Source organism: Tasmannia lanceolata, unplaced genomic scaffold (assembly GCF_043159265.1).
Source record: "Tasmannia lanceolata isolate RefF3 unplaced genomic scaffold, GAP_Taslan_0.1 ptg000013l, whole genome shotgun sequence".
Taxonomy (NCBI): Eukaryota; Viridiplantae; Streptophyta; class Magnoliopsida; order Canellales; family Winteraceae; genus Tasmannia; species Tasmannia lanceolata.
In genome coordinates, this window is record NW_027518690.1 from 14922793 (window position 1) to 14945370 (window position 22578).

Below are 22578 nucleotides of genomic sequence, written 5' to 3' on the forward strand. Positions count from 1 at the left end.
CATAAATGGGTTATATTATATACCCAACATTCTCCTCTTATGTTCTACATATAGCACAATCCAATAGATAGATAGTGTAATGTTCAAAACAAAATATTGAATCATCCACATCACCATATGGTCTATATCATAAAAGATATGTAATCCAACTGAAAACACGAATTCTTTTATGAAAAACCAAGAGTTTTAGATATATAACAAGCTAAACTCAACCAAAAGGAGTTTCACATATAAGTGAACCCCACTGATCTTAGATGAATTCATTCATGGGGTATGATTCTCATCGAGATCCAAAATAAAGTTCCACAAAAAAATGAACTCTATGCATACTGAAATGAAAGCATAGTCTTTATGACTTTAGAAGATTTACTCATCAAGTAAGTCATCTTCATCAAAGTTCAAATCAAGACAAGCTCCTCCTTTTTCGCCAATCCCTGTGAATTACCAAATATAGATTTCATGAAAATGAATTCAATCATTTGTGTAAAACACTAACGTATCTAGTTCTACCTGAAGAAGAACTTAGTACAATTTCATAATTCACAAAAATATCTAGTTCTACCTGAAGAACTTAGTACAATTCCAAAATAGCTGAAAAAGTATCAGTATCACTCTCACCATAAGCATCATTGTCAAGTTTTAATAAAGAACAAGACCTAAACAACTTCTTTTGCAAAGAACCATTCATCATTGTCAAGTTTCAATAAAGAACAAGACCTAATAGTTTCTTTTGCAAAGAACCATTTCATGTTTCCATTTGAAATGTTACAGTTACCTTATCCATATTTGAGTTAAGCCGAATCATCAAGTTTGGAATGAAACAACCTTTCCCAAGAAGAACATGTCATCAAATGTGGAATGACATACAACAACTGTAAACATCATCGAAACATATCAAGTGCCTATCTTGGCCAAAAGGGAGATTCAAAAATTCAAAATAACATGAATGTAGGTTAAGTCATGTCTATACAGACTTTAACCCTATCTCCCCCACAGTTTTGAATATTCAATCTTTGTTCAGTCCCTTTGCGAGAGCATCGACTATATTATCCTTCGATCTCACATCAATCAAAGTGATAATCCAGTGTTCAATGAGATAATTCAGCATGACATGTTACAGCCTAAGATATCTCCTCTTACCATTAAAGAGTGAGTTCTTCACAATCGTAATTGTAGCTTGATTATCACAGAACACACGTAAGGAATTAATCCTTAACCGAGTTAGTGGAATGTCCATAATCAGATTCTTTATCCACTCCGCTTCATCTCCTGCAGAAGCTAGAGCATAAAGTTCTGATTCCATAGATGACAGAGCAATGTAAGTCTATCTCTTCGACTTCCACGCAACAGCAGCTCCACCCAGGGTAAACACATAACCACTGGTAGACTTACTGTCTTTTAATTCTGAGCCCCATGATGCATCATAATATCCTTCCAATACAGGAAGACGGCCACCATAACAAAGAGCATAATTATGAGTACCCTTAAGGTATCTCATCACCCTCATTAGGGAATCCCAGTGCTCATGGCCAGGATTACTAGTGAAACGACTCAGCATACCAACTGTAAAGGCTATGTCTGGCCTAGTACAACTTATGGCATACATAAGACTACCAATCAGTTGAGAATAAGCTAACTGATTCACACTGTCTCTTTCATTAGAGACCAACTTCTTTGTATAATCAAATGGTGTCTCAATCGGTTTGCACTCACTGCATCCCCATAAAGAAAGTAGTTTTTCAAGATAATGGGCTTGGCTAAGGGAAATCCCTTGCCTGTCAAAACTTACTTTCATATCAAGAATGGTGTCAACAACACCCAGGTCTTTCATGTCGAATTCTTTACCCAAGGTTAGTTTCACATTACTCACCACATAGAGAGAGAGAGAGAGAGATTGGAAACAAGAATAAACATCTATATACAAGCAAATAATCATGACCTTATTCGACACAAAACGATAGTAAAGGCATTTATCCGAGTAATTGATTAGAAAACCCAAGCTCTTTACTACCTTGTCAAATTTTTGATGCCACAATTTAGGTGCTTGTTTAAGACCATACAAAGATATGTGTAACTTACAAACTTTGTTCTCGAAACCTTCCAAGACAAACCCTTCAGGTTGGTTCATGTAGATTTCCTCTGACAGTTCTCTATTGAGAAAAACTGTCTTTACATCCATTTGATGCATAACAAAATGCTCAATAGGTGCAAAAGCAAGTAGAAGTCTTATCGTGGCCAAATGACAGACTGGTGAGTAGATATCAAAGTAGTCTATCCCACTCACTTGAGTATAGCCCTTAGCTAATAAACTTGCTTTATACCGAACTATGGATCCGTCATGATTAAGTTTCTTCTTTAATATCCACCTACAGCCCACAGTCTTAGCTCCTTTTGGCAATTCGACTAGCTGTCAAGTGAGATTTTGCAACAGAGAGCTCATTTCAACATCAATGGCTTCTGCCAACAATAAGGAGTCCCTAAATCTCATCGCTTCCTTATAGGATGATGGATCATTCTCTAAATGGTAGGTCACAAAGTCCCCACCAAAATTTTTGGGTACTCTATCTCTTGTAGAAAATCTTACAGGAACTGAATTAGAAATTAGATTGGGACAAGTGTCAGAAGTAACTAGTTCAGACTCAACCGACAATTCTGTAACCATCTCTGTATCGCCCGGTATGGTCAAATCCTGATCTCTGAGAAATTTATTCTCAAAGAAAACTGCATCTTGAGATTCTATAACCATATTGGATGAGAGATCCAAAAACTGAGTAGCAGCACTATCTTCTGCACCTCCTAAATAAACACAAGTGTTTGTTCTAATTCCCACTTTAGGTCTCCTAGGGTCTGGTATCCTTACATAAGCAATACAACCCCAAATCTTAAGAGTGTCATATCTACAAGGATGCTTATGTCATAACTCATACAGAGTGGAGGAGCATTTTGAGTTTGGCACTCTATTCAGGATGTGATTTGTAGTCTCCTCTATTACTCACAAATCTCTTAATTTTCAAGTTCAGTTGCAATTCAACTCGATTCTTGAAAACTTTTAAACTTATCAAAAGCTTCATCTTTTGATTTTAACAAATAAATATGACAATATCTTGACATATCGTCTATAAATATGATCAAATACTTCCAACCACCTTTAGTAGTGAAACTTTTAAAGTCACAAAGGTCAGAATGTATCAACTCAAGAAGTTGTGTGCTCCTAGAAACCTGACGAAAATGTTTTCTAGTGATCTTAGTTTGAGCACAAACCTCACACTTGTCAAACTTAATTGACATATCTAATGGTATATTATAAGTTTTAGCAAGGTGGACCATTTTTCGATAGTTCACATGTCCCAACCTAGTGTGTAACAACTTAGGATCAATTAGACTTGAACTAACCTGACTAATTGTATCATTTGCTAAACTCAATCTACACATACCATCGATTAAGAAAGCACAGCCAAAATAGTAAGAGTTAACAGATAAAGTTACTCTACTACCCAAAAAAGAAGAACACATGCCAGCATTGTCTAAAAGACTAATGAAAATTAAATTCTTTTGAATAACAGGAACTACTTTAACATTTTTTTGAGTTAGTATTTTTCATGAAGAAATGACCAAGTTCGCAGTGCCAGTGTGAGTCACCTCCGTCTCTGCTCCACTAGCTACTGTAACAGTCTCTTTGGCTTCAACTACATCAGTAAGTAGTTTCTTTGAGTTGCAAATATGACATGTGGCTCTTCTATCTAACCACCAGTCTGAAGAGGTACTGGCCTTACCGTTGCCTAACATAGCAAGAAAATCTTTAGGCTCAGCACTGCCCACCATCATATGAGCTTCCTTCTGTGGTGTGTCAGATGTTGGCTTCTTAGGTAGCCGACAGTCTGTTCCAAAGTGACCCAATTTTCCACAGTTGTGGCACTTGCCCTTCTTTTTTTTCGAAAGATAGTCTTTTTGGCCTCCAATTTGGGATTGCCACTTTTAGGTGACTTGGATTTCTTAGAAAATTTCTTGGGATTTGATACCGCGTTAGCAGCAGATTGATGTTGTCTAACCATCTCCAAGTTATTCCTGGCTCGATTTTCATCTTCAATTCGAATAAATCTTTTGAGATCATCCAGTCCCACTTGCACCTTTTTCCTATATATTTCAGTTTTAAAAGAGTGCCATTGAGATTCATTAACTTCTTCAGTCGACTTAGCAAAGGTACTCAAAACGGTGTAAAAATAATTCATATATTTTAGACCGAATTGAGTCTTTCGCTTCTATGAGTTAAACTCAGATCCACCAAACGACTGAAGTTTGATCATCTCAATTGGAATAGTATTGTTATTCATCCTATAATTGAGATGAAATAACAGTTGGAAAGAGTGCACCTGTTTGGCGAATCGCGAGAACCAAATCCAAGAACCAAAGCCAACAACCAACGGCCACAATATAAAGACACCAAGCTCGAATAGTTATGGCTCCTATATCAGATGAACAGTATAAGACACCAAGAACTCCCAACCGTTCAATTTATGAGAGTTTCTTGATAAACCACTTCCACCAAATATAGAGAGGAATAGATGGCTTGCTCCTTGCAATGGTGGAACACGATTTGGATAGTAATCCGCCCACACAAATTTCTTCTGTTGAAGAAGAAGACGAAGTTTCTGGAGGCTCTGCCCACGTTCTATTCTCCTCCACCAAAATTCAATTCTAGGCCACCATGATTTCGCCCAAAAAATCCAAGCACGGCAAAATGAGTACAAAAGTGGTTTTCCGACACCGGTTACTCAGAAAGCTTTTTGTTTCATTGGTATCAAAAAATAGGGTTTCAAAAAATTGCAGCCCAAAAAATTGAAATCGGCACTGAACTCGGTCCAAAATTTCACCGACCAAGAGAGAGTGCATGCTTTTGAGATGCCAAGATGCAACCGGTGAGGGGCTGCCAATATCAATATCAAACGAATTTGAGGAAGCAATACCCATGCCCAAAACGATGGAATAAGGGAAGAAACCATCGTTTGATATGAGATGAGAACCCCACGATCGAGTCGTGTTCTGGGTGGGCACACGACCGAAAAAAAAATTCAAGGTAGTCAAACCCACGGCCAATTGATACTTCCACCACCCACAAAAAGAGAGAAATTCTCTGAACCAGTGAGAGGGCTTCCAATTGCAATTTGATGAAGAACGAGGGTTGCACCACGTAGGTGAGAGAGAAGTAACCCACGTTCAACAAATTTGGAGGGTTGAAGAAACCCAAACTCAACACAAGATCGTCACAGAGGAAGAATAAAGTTTCGTCTGTTCAACTCTGAATAATGCCGAGAGATTTCTTTCTCCTCAAAAATCGAGAGTTTTCTTTAGGGAACATAAATCGGAGAACACAATCTGCCACCAAGATGGGCCGATCCAAAAAATTAGGGTTTTTGTACTGCTTCAAGATTGTTAGAGGTAATTAGGTCAAGCAAGAGGTTGCTTGAAGCATTACAGCCAAGGTATCTAGTTTGGAATACCAAGTTTGTTGCCTCGAGCCCCTATATATATTAGATACACTAGGGTTTTAATAGGTTAGTGGGCCCTAGCCCAAATAGGCCCACTACACCGGTCCATTATCTTATTGGGCCCAATATTTCTTCCTTTTGATAAAATTCCATTATTTAAAAAAATGTAAGGAGTGGAGATTCTCTTTGTGTTCTTGGTGTTCTCTAACCTCCTTAGTCGTGAGATATTTTCTTCCTTTTGATAAAATTCCATTATTTAGAAAAAATGTAAGTAGTGGAGTAATATTAAGGAAGCAAGAGACTTAGAATATCAATTAAATGTAGAATGCTCACATAAATATAGGAAAAAGAGAGAGAAGCATTGGATTTGGGGAAATGATATCAACATTCCTTGCATTGATAATGCTACCCTACTTTAAGGTTGTCTGACTGACTGTCGAGAGCATCTTAGGCGTTATAAAATCTTTTTAAAGTAATTTCTTTTTAAAAAAGGTACAAATTGTGATTTTTAGTGTTAGAAATGGGTCTGAAATGGGATGACTCTTTTGGAACTTTTAGGTTGATTTAAATAATTTGATTATTTCTTGGAGGTCGGACTAGTTAGTTGGTGGGGCAATAGATTATGTACTAAGACGTTGATCAGTAGCTGGTCCGAGATTCTCAGCCACACTAGGATTGACACCGAAAGTAAGGAGTGAAATATTCTAAAGGGAGGCATCCCCACCCTTGGAGATTCTTAGAGAGTTGAAGATGAGATCTTGGACCGTGTGGAGGGCCACAAGGTTAGGTTTCATCATATTTGGAGGTCGGCTAATGGAAAGGCGGGACAGTATCGTGGATCGTCCACCTCTAGATATTTTTGATTTAATTCTCCCTTGAAGAATGTAATTCTTGTAGCTATTTTATTCTCTTTGTGTTCTCTAACCTCGGTCATGAGATATTTTTCATCCTTTCGATAAAATTCCATTATTTAAAAAAAAAGGGTAAGGAGTGGAGTAATATGATGGAAACAAGAGACTTGGGATATCAATTCTCTAGATCAAATAGAATAAGCCAATTTATCTTCACATTATCTTTGTAGATGCATCTTATTACCATGCTTCTTAAATTGTAATCGTATTTCGACATGGGATTTACCTTGATTGTTGTGGGTGGGTGTGGGGAAGAGGGAGTGGGGGGGAAGATGCCGGAATCTGTTTCCATCCCAAGAGGTGGTCTCCTGATTCCACCCTGATTAGAATGGAATTTTTATTAGAATTTTTTTGAATTAAAGTTTTAGTGTAATTTTTTTCTCATTCCGTTTAAGGGAGAATCAGAATATGATGTGTTGCCGAATTGATATCCATTCCCCGAGAGAGAAAACATCATGTGAGATCATGAAGTTGGATTCACTGCCACTTCTCACGTCCTAAACATATGTGAAATCAAAACAAAGGAAAATATAAAGGCTACTGTATTTGCATTACCATGTTTTGATAATTGCACCAACTCATCTTGTTTTTATTCTTTAAAAAGAAAAAGACAAGCTGAATTTGTGCAATTGTTAAAACATGGTAGGGCAAATATCAATAGCCAATATAAATCTAATATCTTACAACTTCATTATCTATCAAACCTCATAAAAGGAGACATTCTCCCTTTACACACGGAAGGCAATTGAAGACAAGAAAGAGGGAAGGGTTCTCTATGGTTTTCCAAACAGAGCTAGAAAGTCCTCTCTCTAGGAATCTAAGCACCCCAACATGTCCTTGTGACAAATGACATTTCTTTGAGATAGAATTTTTTAGGGAGATGATAAATTCACACCTCCTGTAGGATAGTTCGCTCCCCTTTAAAGGAGGGTATGTGGCAGAATTTTACACCTTTTGACGTCAGTTCACGTTACAGCGGTGTGAATTATCCTACATGTGGTGCGAATTTATCATTGCACTTTTTTTTTAATTTTCCAAAGGCTTGAAAATGAAATCTTTGGTAGGTGCCTTTTATAAAGGAACACAAACCAAGTTGCAAGACTTTCTTGGTGGCATGGCACCCTTAACTGTAACATGCTCACATAAAGGTAGGAAAAGTGAAATGATAAATTCGTCCCCTTTTTTTTACCTGGGACAGCCAAATCCAGTTTATGTGGCAATCAGGCCCGTTGAATCCTTCCCACGTGAAGTAAATAAACCCATCTGCAGTTATAGATACAACTAGGTGACTGTCCCAAGTAAAAAAAGGGGCAGATATATCATTTCCCTAGGAAAAACAGAGAGAAGCATTAGATTTGGGGAGATGATATCAGCATTCCTTGAATTGATAATGCCGCCCCACTTTATTAACCACTTGTCTGATTGACTGTCGAGAGCATCCTAGGCGTTATAAAATCTTTTTAATGTAATTTTTTTAAAAGTACAAATTGTGATTTTTAGCGTTAGAAATGGGTCCGGAATTGGATGACTCTTTCAGGACTTTTAGCTCAATTTAAATAATTTGATTATTTTTTCTTGGGGGTCCAACTAGTTAGAGTTAAAGTATAAAAGATTAAAGAACGCCTTCTCCAACAGCTTAAGCTTTTGGAGAAACTGCTAGTTTCACATGGTTTTAGAGCAAAGGTCCCGAGTTCAAACCTCCTAGATAGCAAAACTCCACATGCAATGGCCAAACCCAAAAGAGGGGCCACATGTTCCAAGTGCAGGCCAACCCTAGAAAGAGGGGCCACACGTGAGGGGGGAGTGTTAAAGTGTAAAAGATTAAAGTACGCCTTCTCCAACGGCTTAAGCTTTTGGAGCAATTAGGGGTGGACATGGTTCCGATTCGAACCGGGGAACCGTACCGAACTGGCACATTTGGTTCGGTTCTAGCTATATATGGTTCGGTTCCGGTTCGGAAAATTTAGAACCGGTGGAAATTCGGTTCGGTTTTGGGTTTGGGATCCCGGAACCGAGAACCGACCCTACTTACTTACTTAGGCATTTGATAAAATCACCCCTCCCCCATTTAATTCACCCCTATTTAACATGTTCCTTTGCCTTTAAAATTTTAATGGATATTAGGAATTGCCCAAATTTGTCGTTCATTTATAATTTTTGCATTGCCCAAATTTGTGCCTGTTTGTAGTTCATATATAATTTTTGTATTGCCCAAATGTGTTCCTGATTATCTCAAATTTGTGCTTGTTTGTGTTTGTAGTTCATATATAAACAGGATTGAACCGAACCGAATAGATTATAAACACGATTAGGCAAAAAATCTACATTTGGTGAAGGTTGGGTAAACCCAGAACCGAACCGATTATATATATGGTTCTGGTTCGGTTCGGTTCCAAACTTATATGATTTGGTTCTGGTTCCAATTTTAGGGAACCGATTATATATGGTTCGGTTTTGGGTATGCCCCAAAACCGAACCGAATCGAACCATGCCCACCCCTAGGAGCAACTGGTAGTTTCACTGTTAGTTGGTGGGGCAATAGCTTACGGAGTGGATGATGTACGGGATGATGTCTGAGATGCCCAGCCACACCATGATTGAGACACCAAAAGTAAGGAGTGCCATATTCTGAAGGGAGGCATGCCCACCCTTGGAGATTCTCAGAGTTGAAAACGAGATCTTGGACCATGTGGAGGACCACAAGGTTGGGTTTCATCATATTTGGAGGTCGGCTAATGGAGAGTAGGGGCCGTCTTGCTAGTCGGTGTGGATCGTCCATCTCTAGAGATTTTCGATCACATTCTCCCTTGACGATTGTAATTCTTGTAGCTATTTGATTCTCTTTGTGTTCTCTTTGTTCTCTAACCTACTGTGAGAGATCTTTTCGATAAAATTCCATTATTTCAAAAAAGAAAGAAAGAAAGAAAGAAGGTAAGGAGTGGACTGATATTATGGAAACAAGAGACTTGCTATCAATTCTCTAGATCAAATAGAATAAACCCATATATATTCGCATTATCTTCCGAGATGCATCTTATTACCATGCTTCTTAAATGGTAACCATATTTTGACATGGGATATACCTTGATTGAGATGAACCATTCATATGGTAAGTTTCATCTTAGATTGCCTATAGCCCAAAAATCAACTATTTTAACCATGACTAGAGGTCTTTATTAGTCACTAAATCCGAAGGACTATTGCATATGTATATTTTGTATTGTCCTTTTGATTGATCTTGATTTGATACTTAAGATCACCCGATCAAAAAAAAATTTAGGCATTGAACTTCTCTAAGGTGAGGTCTACTATACATAAATATCTTTGATCAATCATGCTTAAAAAATGAGGGGTGGTTTTATCAAAACATGGGAGCACAACAACATTTTCCTAAGAAAAAGGTAGCCCTTTTTGTGTGGTTCTTTCCGAAAGTGGAATTGTTTGACAGAGACATTATCCTTATCAGTTTCTTCTCTTCCCCTAGATATTTCTATGTATTTTACCTGAACTTCATTTTCATGTGCGGTGAAAAACTAAAATGAATTGCCAAAGCTAACGGAAAGGAGAAGAATGATAATTAAAAATTAAATCTCTTTTGCAAGTATCCACATCAGTAAAGCTCTCCCAATTAAATGGGAGTAAAGACATCATTTCTGATGGGGATGAAAATGACCACCCAATCATAGAGCTCCACGTGTAAAAGGGCCCTCAGATGGCAAAAGGGCTGGAAAGTAATTCCCCGCACTCAACAAAAGACCCCTACAAGAAGTGGTATTTACGGCTCAATGCCACCCGCTCAAGGGCAATATGGTAATCATACCATAAGAGAAATTACGAATTAGCCCTAGCACACCCAACCACTATAAATAGGGGTAAAACCTAGAAAGTAAAGGACACGATTCCCAAAAACTAACTATTTCATTTGGGTTTTCCTTATCTGTTGTGGTCACTGACTTAAGTATCGAAGGGCCTTCACAGAGGATCCCCTCCGTGTTGGCTTTTAACCGTTTTCTCGTGTATGTAGGACAAAGTAGCGAGAACAAATCAAGATTGTCCATCCGCTCTTCACCATTCCAGCTCAGCCATAACCAAATTTTGACCGCAACAGATTGGCGCCATCCGTGGGACCCGAGCATAAAAGTCTCTAAGGTCTAGAAATGGCAGGAGCTCGGAGAGGTGCACACTCCAGCTCTGCTCGGGGGGCACACTCCAATCCAGGGAGCAGAAACACCATGCAGTGTATAGCATCTCAGATCGTCAACCTCCAGAAGAGGACCGATCTGCACAGCTACCAGTTCAGTCTCCACCACCGACCACCCCAAAGGCAGAGCAATTCAATACTTTGGTCCAACAAATGGCGACCTTAGCAGATCAATACCGAAGCCTGGCTGAGAACTTCGCCGCTCAACCAAGGTCGGAAAACATACCTCAGCAATAGCATAGGACTTCTAACGTGCGGGCAGAGGAACCCAGGCGAAGAATCTGCCGCTCCCCTACGCCAGAGCGCCGACACAGAAGATCAACGCGCTCCATAACCTCTGCACATGCAAGAAGAAGTGAAAGGCAGCGGTCGAGGTCCGCAGAACACCACCCTCGTGAAGAAGCAAATTCTTGAGGACAAGATCATCAGAACCATCACCCTCGAAGAAGCCCAAACAGTCAATCCGGGTCGACCTCAGACAAGCTCCGCGTAAATCCTCTAAGAAAAAATGTGAAAGATCACGACCGAACCAACAGTTTGGATCGGAGGCTGGAAGAGTTTGCTCATCGTCTAAAGGACCTCGTTAAAGAGTCCTCCTCCGGATATAGGAGGCCTTTCAGTAACAAATTGCCGTTCACTGAGGAAGTTCTGCAAGCCGTGGCACCGCAGGGGTTCAAAATGCCACAACTACCACATCACGATGGCACAACAGACCCAGTGGACCACCTTGAAACCTTCAAAATGATGATGTTGATACACGGCGTGTCTGGCGACTTCATGTGCAGAGCTTACCCAGCGACACTGGTTGGAGCGGCCAGAGACTGGTACTCAAGTCTCCGGCCAAGTTCAATTAGATCTTTCGAAGAATTCGGAGACCAACTGGGCAAGCATTTTCTCAGCAGCCGAAGAACTCGTAAGACAACTGCGTCGTTAATGACAGTCAAGCAACATACAGGCGAGTCACTGAAAGACTTCATCGCCAGATTCAATAAAGAAGCTTTGCAAATACCGAACCTGGATCCGTCAACGGCCATGAACGCCCTCCTCTCAGGTGTGAAGTCTGCAGATTTCAGAATGTCCATCGCGAAAAAAGCTCCTACCTCCCTTGCAGATCTCATCACTCGGGTTGTGAAGTATATAACAGCCGAGGAGACGCTGTCTCCGCTTAACCTCATTCCTGAAGCTGATAATGAAACTAAGCGCAAAGTTCGGGAGGAAGAGAGGGGTACATCAACCCCGAACCAGAGGAGCTGCAAGGAGGACAAAAGTCAAAGAAGAGATGGAAGCCCCAAGAGGAAGGAAGTCAGATACACCCCCTCAACGCGCAGAGGAGTCAGATACTCATGGCCATTAGGGACGAGCGATACCTCAAATGACCTGATAAGTTACTGACCAAGGGAAGTAAAAGAGATAAATCGAGATACTGTCGGTATCACAAGGACCACAGGCATGACACCGACGAGTGCCGGCATCTCAAAGAAGAGATTGTGAACCTGATAAAGAGAGGGCACCTCAGGGATTTCATGAAGAAGAAAGATCGGCCAGTGGAAAGAGAATCATCTCACAAGACCTTGGAGCGTTTAAGTCCAGCACATTCAAATGCTCAGGAGCAAAGAAGCCCCACCAGAGAGAGACGTCCCTCTCAGCCTGCTGCGGTCATCAACACGATCGTGGGTGGGCTAACGGCGGGTGGGACCTCAGCGTCGGGACAGAAAGCGTATGCAAGACAAATCAGCTCGGCCCACATCCCTAGCAAAAGGCCGAGGACAGACCGGACCATATCCTTCTCTGACGCGGATCTCGAAGGGGTTCTAATACCCCACAACGATGTGATGGTCATAGATATGATCGTATCTGACCTCCTTGTGAAAAAAGTATTGGTTGATAATGGAAGCTCGGCTGACATCTTATACTATCATGCGTTCAAACAGATGGGCGTTCCGGAAGATCGCTTGAAACCTTTCGACTCCCATTTATACCATTTTTCTGGAAACATCGTACCTGTCGAAGGTTCAGTGGAACTCCTTGTATGAATCGGCAATGCCCCTCACCACAACTTTGCGATGATAGAGTTCTTGGTGGTTAAGGCCCAGTCCGCTTACAATGCCATCTTGGGAAGGCCCGGACAGAACTTGCTAAGAGCCATCACGTCGGCCTATCATCAGAAGATGAAGTTCAACACCCCAGAAGGGATCAGAGAAGTTAAAGGAAACCAAATCGAATCCTGGGAGTGCTATGCAACGCTCCTAAAGGGAAAGCCAGCAACAAAGTCGTTTCCAATCGAAATGTTCGACTTGAGAGACGAAGCGCAAGTGATAAAAAATGAGTCAGTTGAAGACTTAGAGAACTTTCCATTCTTTGAAATTGGAGACGAAGAAAATGTCATTAGAATCGGGTCCTCACTTCCGAACGACCTCAAGACGAACCTAATCAAATTTTTAAGACAAAATTCGGATGTGTTCGCTTGGTCCCCCGCAGATGTGCCCGGAATTGATCGAAAGTTGAGCGTCCATAGGCTTAATGTCGACCCCACCTGCAAGCCAGTGAAGCAGAAAAGAAGAAGTTTCGCACCGGAGAGGGAGAAAGCTATAAGGGAGGAAGTTGAGAAACTCCTCCAAGCCGAGTTCATCAAAATAATACACTACCCGGACTGGCTGGCCAACGTCGTCATGGTCAAAAAGTCTAACGGAAAGTGGAGGATCTGTATCGACTTTACCGACTTGAACAAAGCATGCCCCAAGGACAGCTACCCCCTCCCGAAGATTGACCAGCTCATTGATGCCACATCAGGACACCAATTTCTCGGTTTCATGGATGCCTTTTCAGGCTACAATAAAATCCGAATGTGTGAAGAGGACGTCCCCAAAACGGCATTTGTCACGGACCAGGGCTTATACTGCTACAGAGTCATGCCCTTTGGTCTGAAAAATGCTGGGGCGACGTACCAAAAGCTAGTTAACCAGTTATTCAGAAAGCAGATCGGACGTAATATGGAGGTGTATGTGGACGATATGCTCGTCAAGAGTCTTCAAGCTGACCAGCACGTCACCGATTTAGAAGAATCGTTTGAGGTATTGAGGCAAAACAACATGAAGTTGAACCCAACCAAATGTGCTTTCAGAGTGAAAGCAGGGAAATTCCTAGGGTTCATGGTCAGCTAGAGAGGCATTGAGGCGAACCCGGTGAAGATACGAGCCGTGCTAGAGATGAGCTCGCCAACTACTATCAAAGAAATCCAAAGGCTCACTGGAAGGATCACCGCTCTAGTAAGGTTTATTTCAAAATCCGTGGAGAAATGTCTCCCCTTCTTCAAAGCTCTGAAGGGGGTTAAAAATTCTCTGTGGACCCAAGAGTGCCAGACCGCCTTTGACGAGCTGAAAGTGTATCTCACTTCACCGCATCTGCTTAGTAAACCGGAACCCGGAGAGCAACTCATTCTTTATCTGTCCATCACGGCAAACACCTTAGCCGTCGTCCTAGCACAAGAAGATAGTGGACAGCAGAAACCAGTCTACTATGTCAGTCGGATACTCCATGACGCAGAGCTCAGGTACCACAGGATTGAGAAGATAGCCTACACGTTGGTAATGGTAGCTCGTAAGCTAAGACCATACTTCCAATCCCATACCATTGACGTCCTGACCAACCAAACACTAAGACAAATATTGCACAAGCCATACAGTTCTGGGATATTGGTGAAGTTGTCCGTGGTGCTCGGCGAGTTTGACATCCGCTATAAGCCACGTCCCGCCATTAAGGCTCAAGTATTAGCAGATTTCTTGGTTGAATGCAGCATACCAAATGAACCCATTGGAAGACAAGAACCAACAACAGAGGGAGAAGCACCAAACTCCCAAGGATCGAACTCGGAACGAGAGACGAGCCCCACAGATAACAGCGACTGTGGCAAAGAAGCGGGGCCAATAGTGGAGCAGCTTGGAGATCCTCAATGGAACCTCTTCGTTGACGGCTCCTCCAACGAGCAAGGGTCTGGGGCCGGATTAATACTCACCGACCCAGATGGACTCTCAGTCGAATACGCGCTCCGCTTCTGCTTCAAAGCCTCCAACAACGAGGTCGAATATGAGGCCCTTATTGCAGGAATGCGGCTGGCACTGGAAGTCGGGGCAGATGATCTACGAGCCCATAATGATTCCCAACTGATCGTCAACCAAGTCATCGGAGAATACAAAGCTAGGGAGCCGAGGATGTCAAAATACCTGGATAAGGTAAAACTCCTCGCCATGACGTTCAAAAGATTCGAAATCATCAAAGTACCTCGAACAGAAAATGCAAAAGCCGATGCCCTCTCACGACTAGCTTCGTTGGGGTACACGAACCTGGGGGCAGTTTACATAGAGGTGTTGAAGAAAGCGAGCATAGACCTCAAGGAGGAAATAGTTCTGTAGATCGATCAAGAGCCCTCATGGTTAGACGATATTGTAAGGTACTTAAGGCACGTGACACTGCCGGAAGACAAAAAGGAATCCCGTAAGGTCATCCAGCGATCTGCCCGCTTCACCCTGCACAGAGGCGAGCTGTACAAAAGATCATACTCATGGCCATATCTGAAGTGCCTTGGACCCATCGATGCAGCCCGCTCACTCCGAGAAGTCCATGAGGGCATATGCGGAGAGCATCTAGGTGGGAAAGCCCTTGCACATAAAGTGCTCCGAAGAGGATACAACTGGCCTACTCTCAGGGAGGATGCATCAGAACTTGTGAAGAAGTGCAAGAAATGCCATAAGTTCGCTGCAATGGACCATCTCCCTGCAACATCCTTAGTCCCGATCCTGAGTCCAATTTCCTTTGCAGTATGGGGAATGGACATCTTAGGACCATCCCCTCCAGCTAGTGGACAAAGGAGGTCCGTAGTCGTCACAATCGACTTTACAAAATGGGTTGAGGCTGAGCCTCTGGCCAAAATCACTTAACACAACATCACGAATTTCTACTGGAAAGCAGTGGTCTGTCGGTTTGGCATCCCCAAGATCCTCATCACCGATAACGGAAGATAGTTTGACAATGCCAAGTTCAGAAAGTTCTGTGCATACCTTGAGATAGAGCAACAGTTCACGTTGGTAGCCCATCCCCAAACTAACGGGCAAACTAAAGTCACCAATCGTATCCTGTTGCAAGGGATAAGAAAGCGATTGGATGACCACGAAGGGCGATGGGCTGATGAGTTGTATCATGTTCTGTGGGTGTATCGCACAACAACCAGAATTGCAACAGGAGAGGCCCTTCAACATAACCTTCGGAACAGAGGCGCTGATACCATTGGAAATCAGCACTCCTGCTCTTAGAAACGAATACTTCAATGAACATCACAATCCAGAGGGATTGAGGACTAACCTCGATCTACTGGAAGAGGCAAGAGAGAGGGCGGGAATCAGGATGGTGGCATATCAGCAAAGGGTAGTCAGGTACCACGATACTAAGGTCAAGGTGAAGCTGCACCGGGTAGGAGATCTAGTGTTAAGAAGGACCGCAATCTCACAACCAACGAAGGTGGGGAAGCTCACCCCAAATTGGGAAGGTCCCTACAAAGTAGCACGGATCATCAGACCAGGGACTTACTGGCTGGAAACACTGGACGGCTAAACACTCCCCCATGACTAGAACTCTAAGAACCTCAGGAGGTTTTATCAGTAAGAAGAAGGAAGAGGAAGTCGGTGTAAGTGACCCAATTGTAATCAGACTTTTCATAGTAATGGAAATGAACACTTAGATCTTCACTTACCTTACCTATTCACAACTCCCTCAAAACAACAACGGTTGGAGGACGGCCAACAGAAGGTCGTCCGTAAATCTAACCGAGCTCTATATGACGCAACATTTGAAGGATTCCAAAAAATCCTAAGTTATAGCTCGTATAGATCAGTTTGTCTACCCGATGGACAGACTCCTCACAACAACGGTTGGAGGACGGCCAACAGAAGGTCATCCATAAATCTAACCGAGCCCTATATGATGCAACAGTTGAGGGATTCCAAAAATCCTAAGTTGTAGCTCGTATAGATCAGTTCGTCTACCCAATAGACGAACTCCTCGCAACAACGGTTGGAGGACGACCAACAGAAGGTCATCTGTAAATCTAACCGAGCTCTATATGACGCAATGTTTGAAGGATTCCAAAAATCCTAAGCTGTAGCTCATATAGATCAGTTCGTCTACCCGATGGACGAACTCCTCACAACAATGGTTGGAGGACGGCCAACAGAAGGTCGTCCATATATCTAATCGAGCTCTATATGACGCAACGTTTGAGGGATTCCAAAAATCCTAAGTTGTAGCTCGTATAGATTAGTTCGTCTACCCAATAGACGAACTCCTCGCAACAACGGTTGGAGGACGGCCAACAGAAGGTCGTCCGTAAATCTAACCGAGCTCTATATGACACAACGTTTGAAGGATTCCAAAAATTCTAAGTTGTAGCTCGTACGATGTAAGGTCGTCTATGACGCAACATTTGAGGGATTCCAAAAAGAATTCCAAGTTACGTTTCGTATTTGAACAGATCGTCTGCAACGCGGAGCCATAAAAACGGACGAACTAAGAATTAACCGAATTCATAACAAAAGAAAAGCCATTCTCATTAAAGATCTGAAAAGGTACACATTGGGCTTTTATTCCAAATTACAAAAAGGAAGAGATGAAAGCAAAACAAAAGCCCAGTAGCACGATTCAGGCATCAAGGTCGCGGATAAGAGGAGCGAGGTCGGTAACGTCTTTACCCAAATTCTGCTCCCCGACCTCTTGATCATCACCAACACGGGCAGGAGAGGTAACGACCGCGACTTCCTCATCATCACCTTCATCCCCAGACATGAAGACGTCGTCAATCACAAACTCGAGATCAGTGTACTTTTCCTCCACTTTCCGTTTGCAATCATTGAAGCCTTGCTCATAAGCAAGAGTGTTGAAGGCATACATGGCATCCTTGTATTCTTGGGATGCCTTGAACCGATCTACAGCATTGGCTCCGACTTGGGCCTCCTGGTCCACCTTCCCTTTCAGCTTCGCCTTGGCCTCTTCAGCTCGCCGCAAGAACTCAGCCGCCTTGTCTTTATCCAGAACTGCCTTCCCGGCCGCCGTTTGAAGGTCGGCCTTAAGCTTCTGAATTATTTCGTCCTGAGCCCGGGCGTCAACCTCGAGCTTCTCTTTCTTCACTTCCAAGGAAGCGACATTGGTGTTCAGATTGGTGATGGTATCACAAACCAAAAACGATTGGTTCATCAATGAGCCACCATAAACCATCGCCTGAATAGAAAGACATTGCATCAAGAAAATAAACAAACAGAAGCAAGGGAGGTGAGCAAACTGAACTACAACTTACATTGTACATGGAAGAGGCCCATCCTCTTCGAAGAACCTCGATGGGCTGGTGCTTCACTATAGCGACGTCCTGCGGAAGACGAGCCTTGGAAATGATCTCGTAAGCAACGTAGGTGTCCCCGACACCAGTGTCTTTCTTATGGACATTCCAGTTCGGCTCAAACACATCATCAAAATCTCCCACTGCCGGACGGGACGGCTGGCCCCCAAGTGCGGGCTGGGCTAGTACTGTCGTCCCCTCAGCAATGGTCGGAGTACGAGCCCTCAATCCGATCTGGGACTGAAGAAGGGCGTTTGGAGCCACCGGAGACTTCTCCACAGTTGTGGACCGCGGTGGCACCTCCTCTTGAGGAACGTGAACCGGGGGCGGCCAAACATTAAGCGAACCCGTTCTCGCTTGAGGAACAATAGAAGATGAGGTCGGAGCATTCCTCTTCCTCTTCTGCAAAGCTTTCTTCATTCTGGCCTGATCAACAGCGTCCATCTCTGCGAACGCCAAAGGAAAATATGAGAATAGAAACAAAGGAAGAAAAATTTCCTAAGTTATAGCTCGGCCTAGGAGCACTCACTAGCTTTCGTGGCGGAGCTAACCCCACACCACTTCAACATTTTCTCTTCTGTGATCTCCGAACAATCCACCGGATCATCATTACAGAAATCCCTGAAGATCACCGCTTCCTCCAGACTCAACTGGGGGACCTATTGACCTCATCTACATACATGTCCCTCCACCTCGTACTAAAAGTCCAGTTCGTTCTGGAACAGACAAAGAAATATCTATTCTTTCACCCATGAATGGAAGTGGGCATATTACAGATAAGCCCTACGCTGACCCTTTGACTAAAGTACATCCAACAATGCTCTTTGTGCCTCTACAACATGACACATTGGCGGAACAATGTAATAGTGGGATCTTGACCCCTCCGTTTCATAACAAAAATGAAGGCAATAAGCACCCGCTAGGAGTTCGGCACTACTTGGGTCGGAGCGAGACTATAATAATTCAAGACCTCCGCAATAAAAGGATGGACGGGAAACCTGAAACCGCCCCTCAAGGTCTCTACGTACACACATATATCAGGCAGACATGTGCTCGCCCGTTCACCCGATCGAGACAATCTTAAATGAAATTCTGGAGGAATAAAGAACTCCTCCCGAATGGACTCTAGGTCGCCAAACTTCAACGTACTGAGCTCATCATCGGCTACGACCCTATCTGCCTTAGGGGCATCTACCATAGCCTCAGCCCTGATCAAATTGGGACCCTCTCGCTCCTCCCGAACTACAGCCAAACTCAAGGGATCAGCTCTGACCCTCTCGATAATTGGCTCTCTAGAAGGCGGATCAGGCTCTAGATCAGAAGACATGACTAAAAAAGCAGAAAGCAACAACACAAATAAAAACAAGTACGGTGACAACCTAAAAAGCAAATAATACCTACTTGAAAAGGAAAGAAAAGGGGGTTTTGATCCGGAAAAGCAGAAAGAAAGCTAAATTCCCAACGAGGCTCCCCTGAGTGAAAATCTGAGATAAAAGGTGAAGAATGAGGTTTTTACGAGGCCTTATATAGACAGGACGCGAAGACTGAGGCAAAAATGCGTCTTTTCAACCCACGAACAGACGCCAACCACGTGTCGCGTCATCATTGCTGTTCTGCGAACCGCCATACCTCAACTCCCATCACCATTAATGCCCTCAAAAAACTCGCTACTCTCGGCAGTGCTACGGTTGGAGGACGTCCAAAAGATGAGCTCGTCCAAAAAACTAGCTGAGTTCCATATTTTGTAGTGTTTTTGGGATTCTTAAAAATCCTAAGTTGTGGCTGGGCCAAAGGAGCTCATACAAATGAGTCTGGCCAAAAGAGCTCGTCTAATAGCTGCGGTTGGAGGACGTCCAAATAATGAGCTCGTTCAACAAACCAGTCGAGCTCCATATTTTGCAGGGTTTTTGGGATTCTTAAAAATCCTAAGTTGTAGCTCGGCCAAAAGAGCTCGTCTAATAGCTACGGTTGGAGGACGTCCAATAATGAGCTCATCCAAAAAACCAGCCGAGCTCCATATTTTGCAGCGTTTTTTGGATTCTTAAAAATCCTAAGTTGTAGCTCGGCCAAAAGAGCTCGTACAGATGAGTCCGGTCAAAAGAGCTCGTCTAATAGCTGCGGTTGGAGGACGTCCAACTAATGAGCTCGTCCAAAAAACCAGTCGAGCTCCATATTTTGCAGTGTCTTTGGGATTCTTAAAAATCCTAAGTTGTAGCTCGTACAGATGAGTTGAGCCAAAAGAGCTCGTCTAATAGCCTACGATTGGAGGACGTCCAAATAATGAGCTCGTCCAAAAAACCAGCCGAGCTCCATATTTTGCAGCATTTTTTTTTTATTCTTAAAAATCCTAAATTGTAGCTCGGCCAAAAGAGCTCGTACAAATGAGTCCGGCCAAAAGAGCTCGTCTAATAGCTACGATTGGAGGATGTCCAAATAATGAGCTCGTCCAAAAAACCAGTCGAGCTCCATATTTTGCAGTATTTTTGGGATTCTTAAAAATCCAAAGTTGTAGCTCGGCCAAAGAAGCTCGTACAGATGAGTCCGGCCAAAAGAGCTCGTCTAATAGCTACGGTTGGAGGACTTCCAAATAATTAGCTCGTCCAAAAAATCAGCCAAGCTCCATATTTTGCAGCATTTTTGGGATTCTTAAAAATCCTAAGTTGTAGCTCGGCCAAAAGAGCTCGTACAGATGAGTCCGGCCAAAAGAGCTTGTACAAAAGAGCTCGTCCGAAAGAGCTCGTCTAATAGCTGCGGTTGGAGGACGTCCAAATAATGAGCTCGTCCAAAAAACCAGTCGAGCTCCATATTTTGCAGCATTTTTGGGATTCTTAAAAATTCTAACTTGTAGCTCGGCCAAAAGAGCTCGTACAAATAAGTTCGGCCGAAAGTGCTTGTCCATAAGAGTTTGTCCGAAAAACCGGATGAGCTCCATATTTTGTGGCAAAAAAAGCTTGTCCGAGAGAGCTCGTCCAAAAAACCAGAAGAGCTCCCCACTTGCAGTGTTTCAAAAGAAGCCCGGAAAACAGAGCTCGGCAGAAAGAGTTCGGCCAAAAGAGGACGACTAAGACCTCAAAAAAAAAAAAAAACACTCCCCCGGACCTTAAAAACGGCCTGAAGGAGTGGGGGGACAACTGATGGGGATGGAAATGACCACCCAATCAGAGAGCTCCACTTGTAAAAGGGCCCTCAGATGGCAAAAAGACAGGAAAGTAATTCCCCGCACTCAACAAAAGACCCCTACAAGAAGCGGTATTTACAGCTCAATGCCACCCGCTCAAGGGCAATATGGTAATCATACCATTAGGGAAATTACGAATTAGCCCTAGCACACCCAACCACTATAAATAGGGGTAAAATCCAGAAGGTAAAGGACACGATTCCCAAAAACTAACTGTTTCATTTGGGTTTTCCTTATCTGTTGTGGTCACTGAGTTAAGGATCGAAGGGCCTTCACGGAGGATCCCCTCTGTGTCGGTCTTTTAACCGTTTTCTCGTGTATGTAGAACAAAGTAGCGAGGACAAATCAAGATCGTCCATCCGCTCTTCACCGTTCCAGCTCCGCCATAACCAAACTTTGACCGCAACAATTTCCTTAAAAAAAGGTGTGCCCTTTTGGGTTATTCTTTTCCAAAGAGGAATGGTTGGAAAAAGACATTATCCTTATCAGCTCCTTCTACTGCCCTAGATATTTGTAGGTATTGTGCATAAACTTGAAGCCTTTCATTTTCTTCTGTAGTGTAAAAGCTAATATGAATAGCCAAAGATATAGAAGGAAGAAGAATAATATAGGAATATGATATTTAAATGTTAAATATCTTTAGCTATGGAAGTATCCGCATCAATATATCCAAATCCTTCAAATCTCCTAAAACTTCTATAGATGGGAATCTATCTATCTCAAGGACCCATGTACATTTTGGATCAAAAGATATGGGGACCCATGACTCATCCGTAGTTTTGTGTCTATCTTAATGCTCTTATCATTTCACATGAAAAAACACTATAAATAGATCTTCCATTGCAAAGGAAAACTCATCAGAGACGAAACGTATCAAAGAAAATGGAGTCAATTTACAAGACACAGAGTTTCAACAAAGGGAAGATGGCAATGTCCTTCTCCCAAGAGCCTATGCCCTCCTCTTCCACGCAAATTATTAGCAAGGCTAATCCAAGCTCATCTTCTTCAAATGCAATGGGATTCCATGTGAATTCAAACATGAAAACTGATGGAGGTGGCTACATTGATGTCCCTATTGATGGAAATTTTGGTGTTGGCACCCCTAGTAATGAAAGTGTCGATGAGAGGGCCTCGGCTTACATCACTACTGTTCAGGAGAGATTCAGGAGAATGTACTAGGTGATAAAAGCTTGAAGTGATCATTAACAAAACTATGCTTAATTATGATAGTAGTCTACAAATGTTTTGTGTGTTTAATAAATGTAACAAGGTAGGTAGAATATGTGTGATTTGCGAGATTAGATCTTGACTGTTGGATCATTAGGGTGCTAGATTAGGCAACTAAGCTAAATGGGTTAGTTAGGTTAGATTAAGATTTTATCCTTATCACCTTCTTTTATTATGCTAATCTCTTTCTATGTTTA

General features: G+C 42.6%; 3 protein-coding genes across 3 annotated transcripts; all 3 read left to right on the plus strand.

Annotated features, from left to right (window-relative positions):
* Positions 1–11276: 11276 nt before the first annotated feature.
* On the plus strand, positions 11277–12631 carry LOC143890998 (uncharacterized). Its single transcript, XM_077395659.1, has 2 exons — positions 11277–11900; positions 11996–12631. Exons 1-2 carry the CDS (start codon positions 11277–11279, stop codon positions 12629–12631), a joined length of 1260 nt encoding a protein of 419 aa, XP_077251774.1.
* A 1173-nt stretch (positions 12632–13804) lies between these two features.
* Positions 13805–15007, plus strand: LOC143890999 (uncharacterized). Its single transcript, XM_077395660.1, has one exon. The coding sequence runs from the start codon at positions 13805–13807 to the stop codon at positions 15005–15007; it is 1203 nt and encodes a 400-aa protein (XP_077251775.1).
* Positions 15008–15791: 784 nt separating this feature from the next.
* Positions 15792–16202, plus strand: LOC143891000 (uncharacterized). Its single transcript, XM_077395661.1, has one exon. It carries the CDS (start codon positions 15792–15794, stop codon positions 16200–16202), a length of 411 nt encoding a protein of 136 aa, XP_077251776.1.
* The last annotated feature ends 6376 nt before the right edge of the window (positions 16203–22578 follow it).

What these genes read in the sequence shown, in the direction of transcription:
- LOC143890998 (XM_077395659.1), top strand. Translation starts at nt 11,277, where the DNA reads ATGCCACAACTACCACATCACGATGGCACAACAGACCCAGTGGACCAC. An exon ending in GAAGCCCCAAGAGGAAGGAA is followed by an intron (nt 11,901 to 11,995) that starts GTCAGATACACC and finishes TTACTGACCAAG; the next exon opens with GGAAGTAAAAGAGATAAATC.
- LOC143890999 (XM_077395660.1), top strand. Translation starts at nt 13,805, where the DNA reads ATGAGCTCGCCAACTACTATCAAAGAAATCCAAAGGCTCACTGGAAGG.
- LOC143891000 (XM_077395661.1), top strand. Translation starts at nt 15,792, where the DNA reads ATGTTCTGTGGGTGTATCGCACAACAACCAGAATTGCAACAGGAGAGG.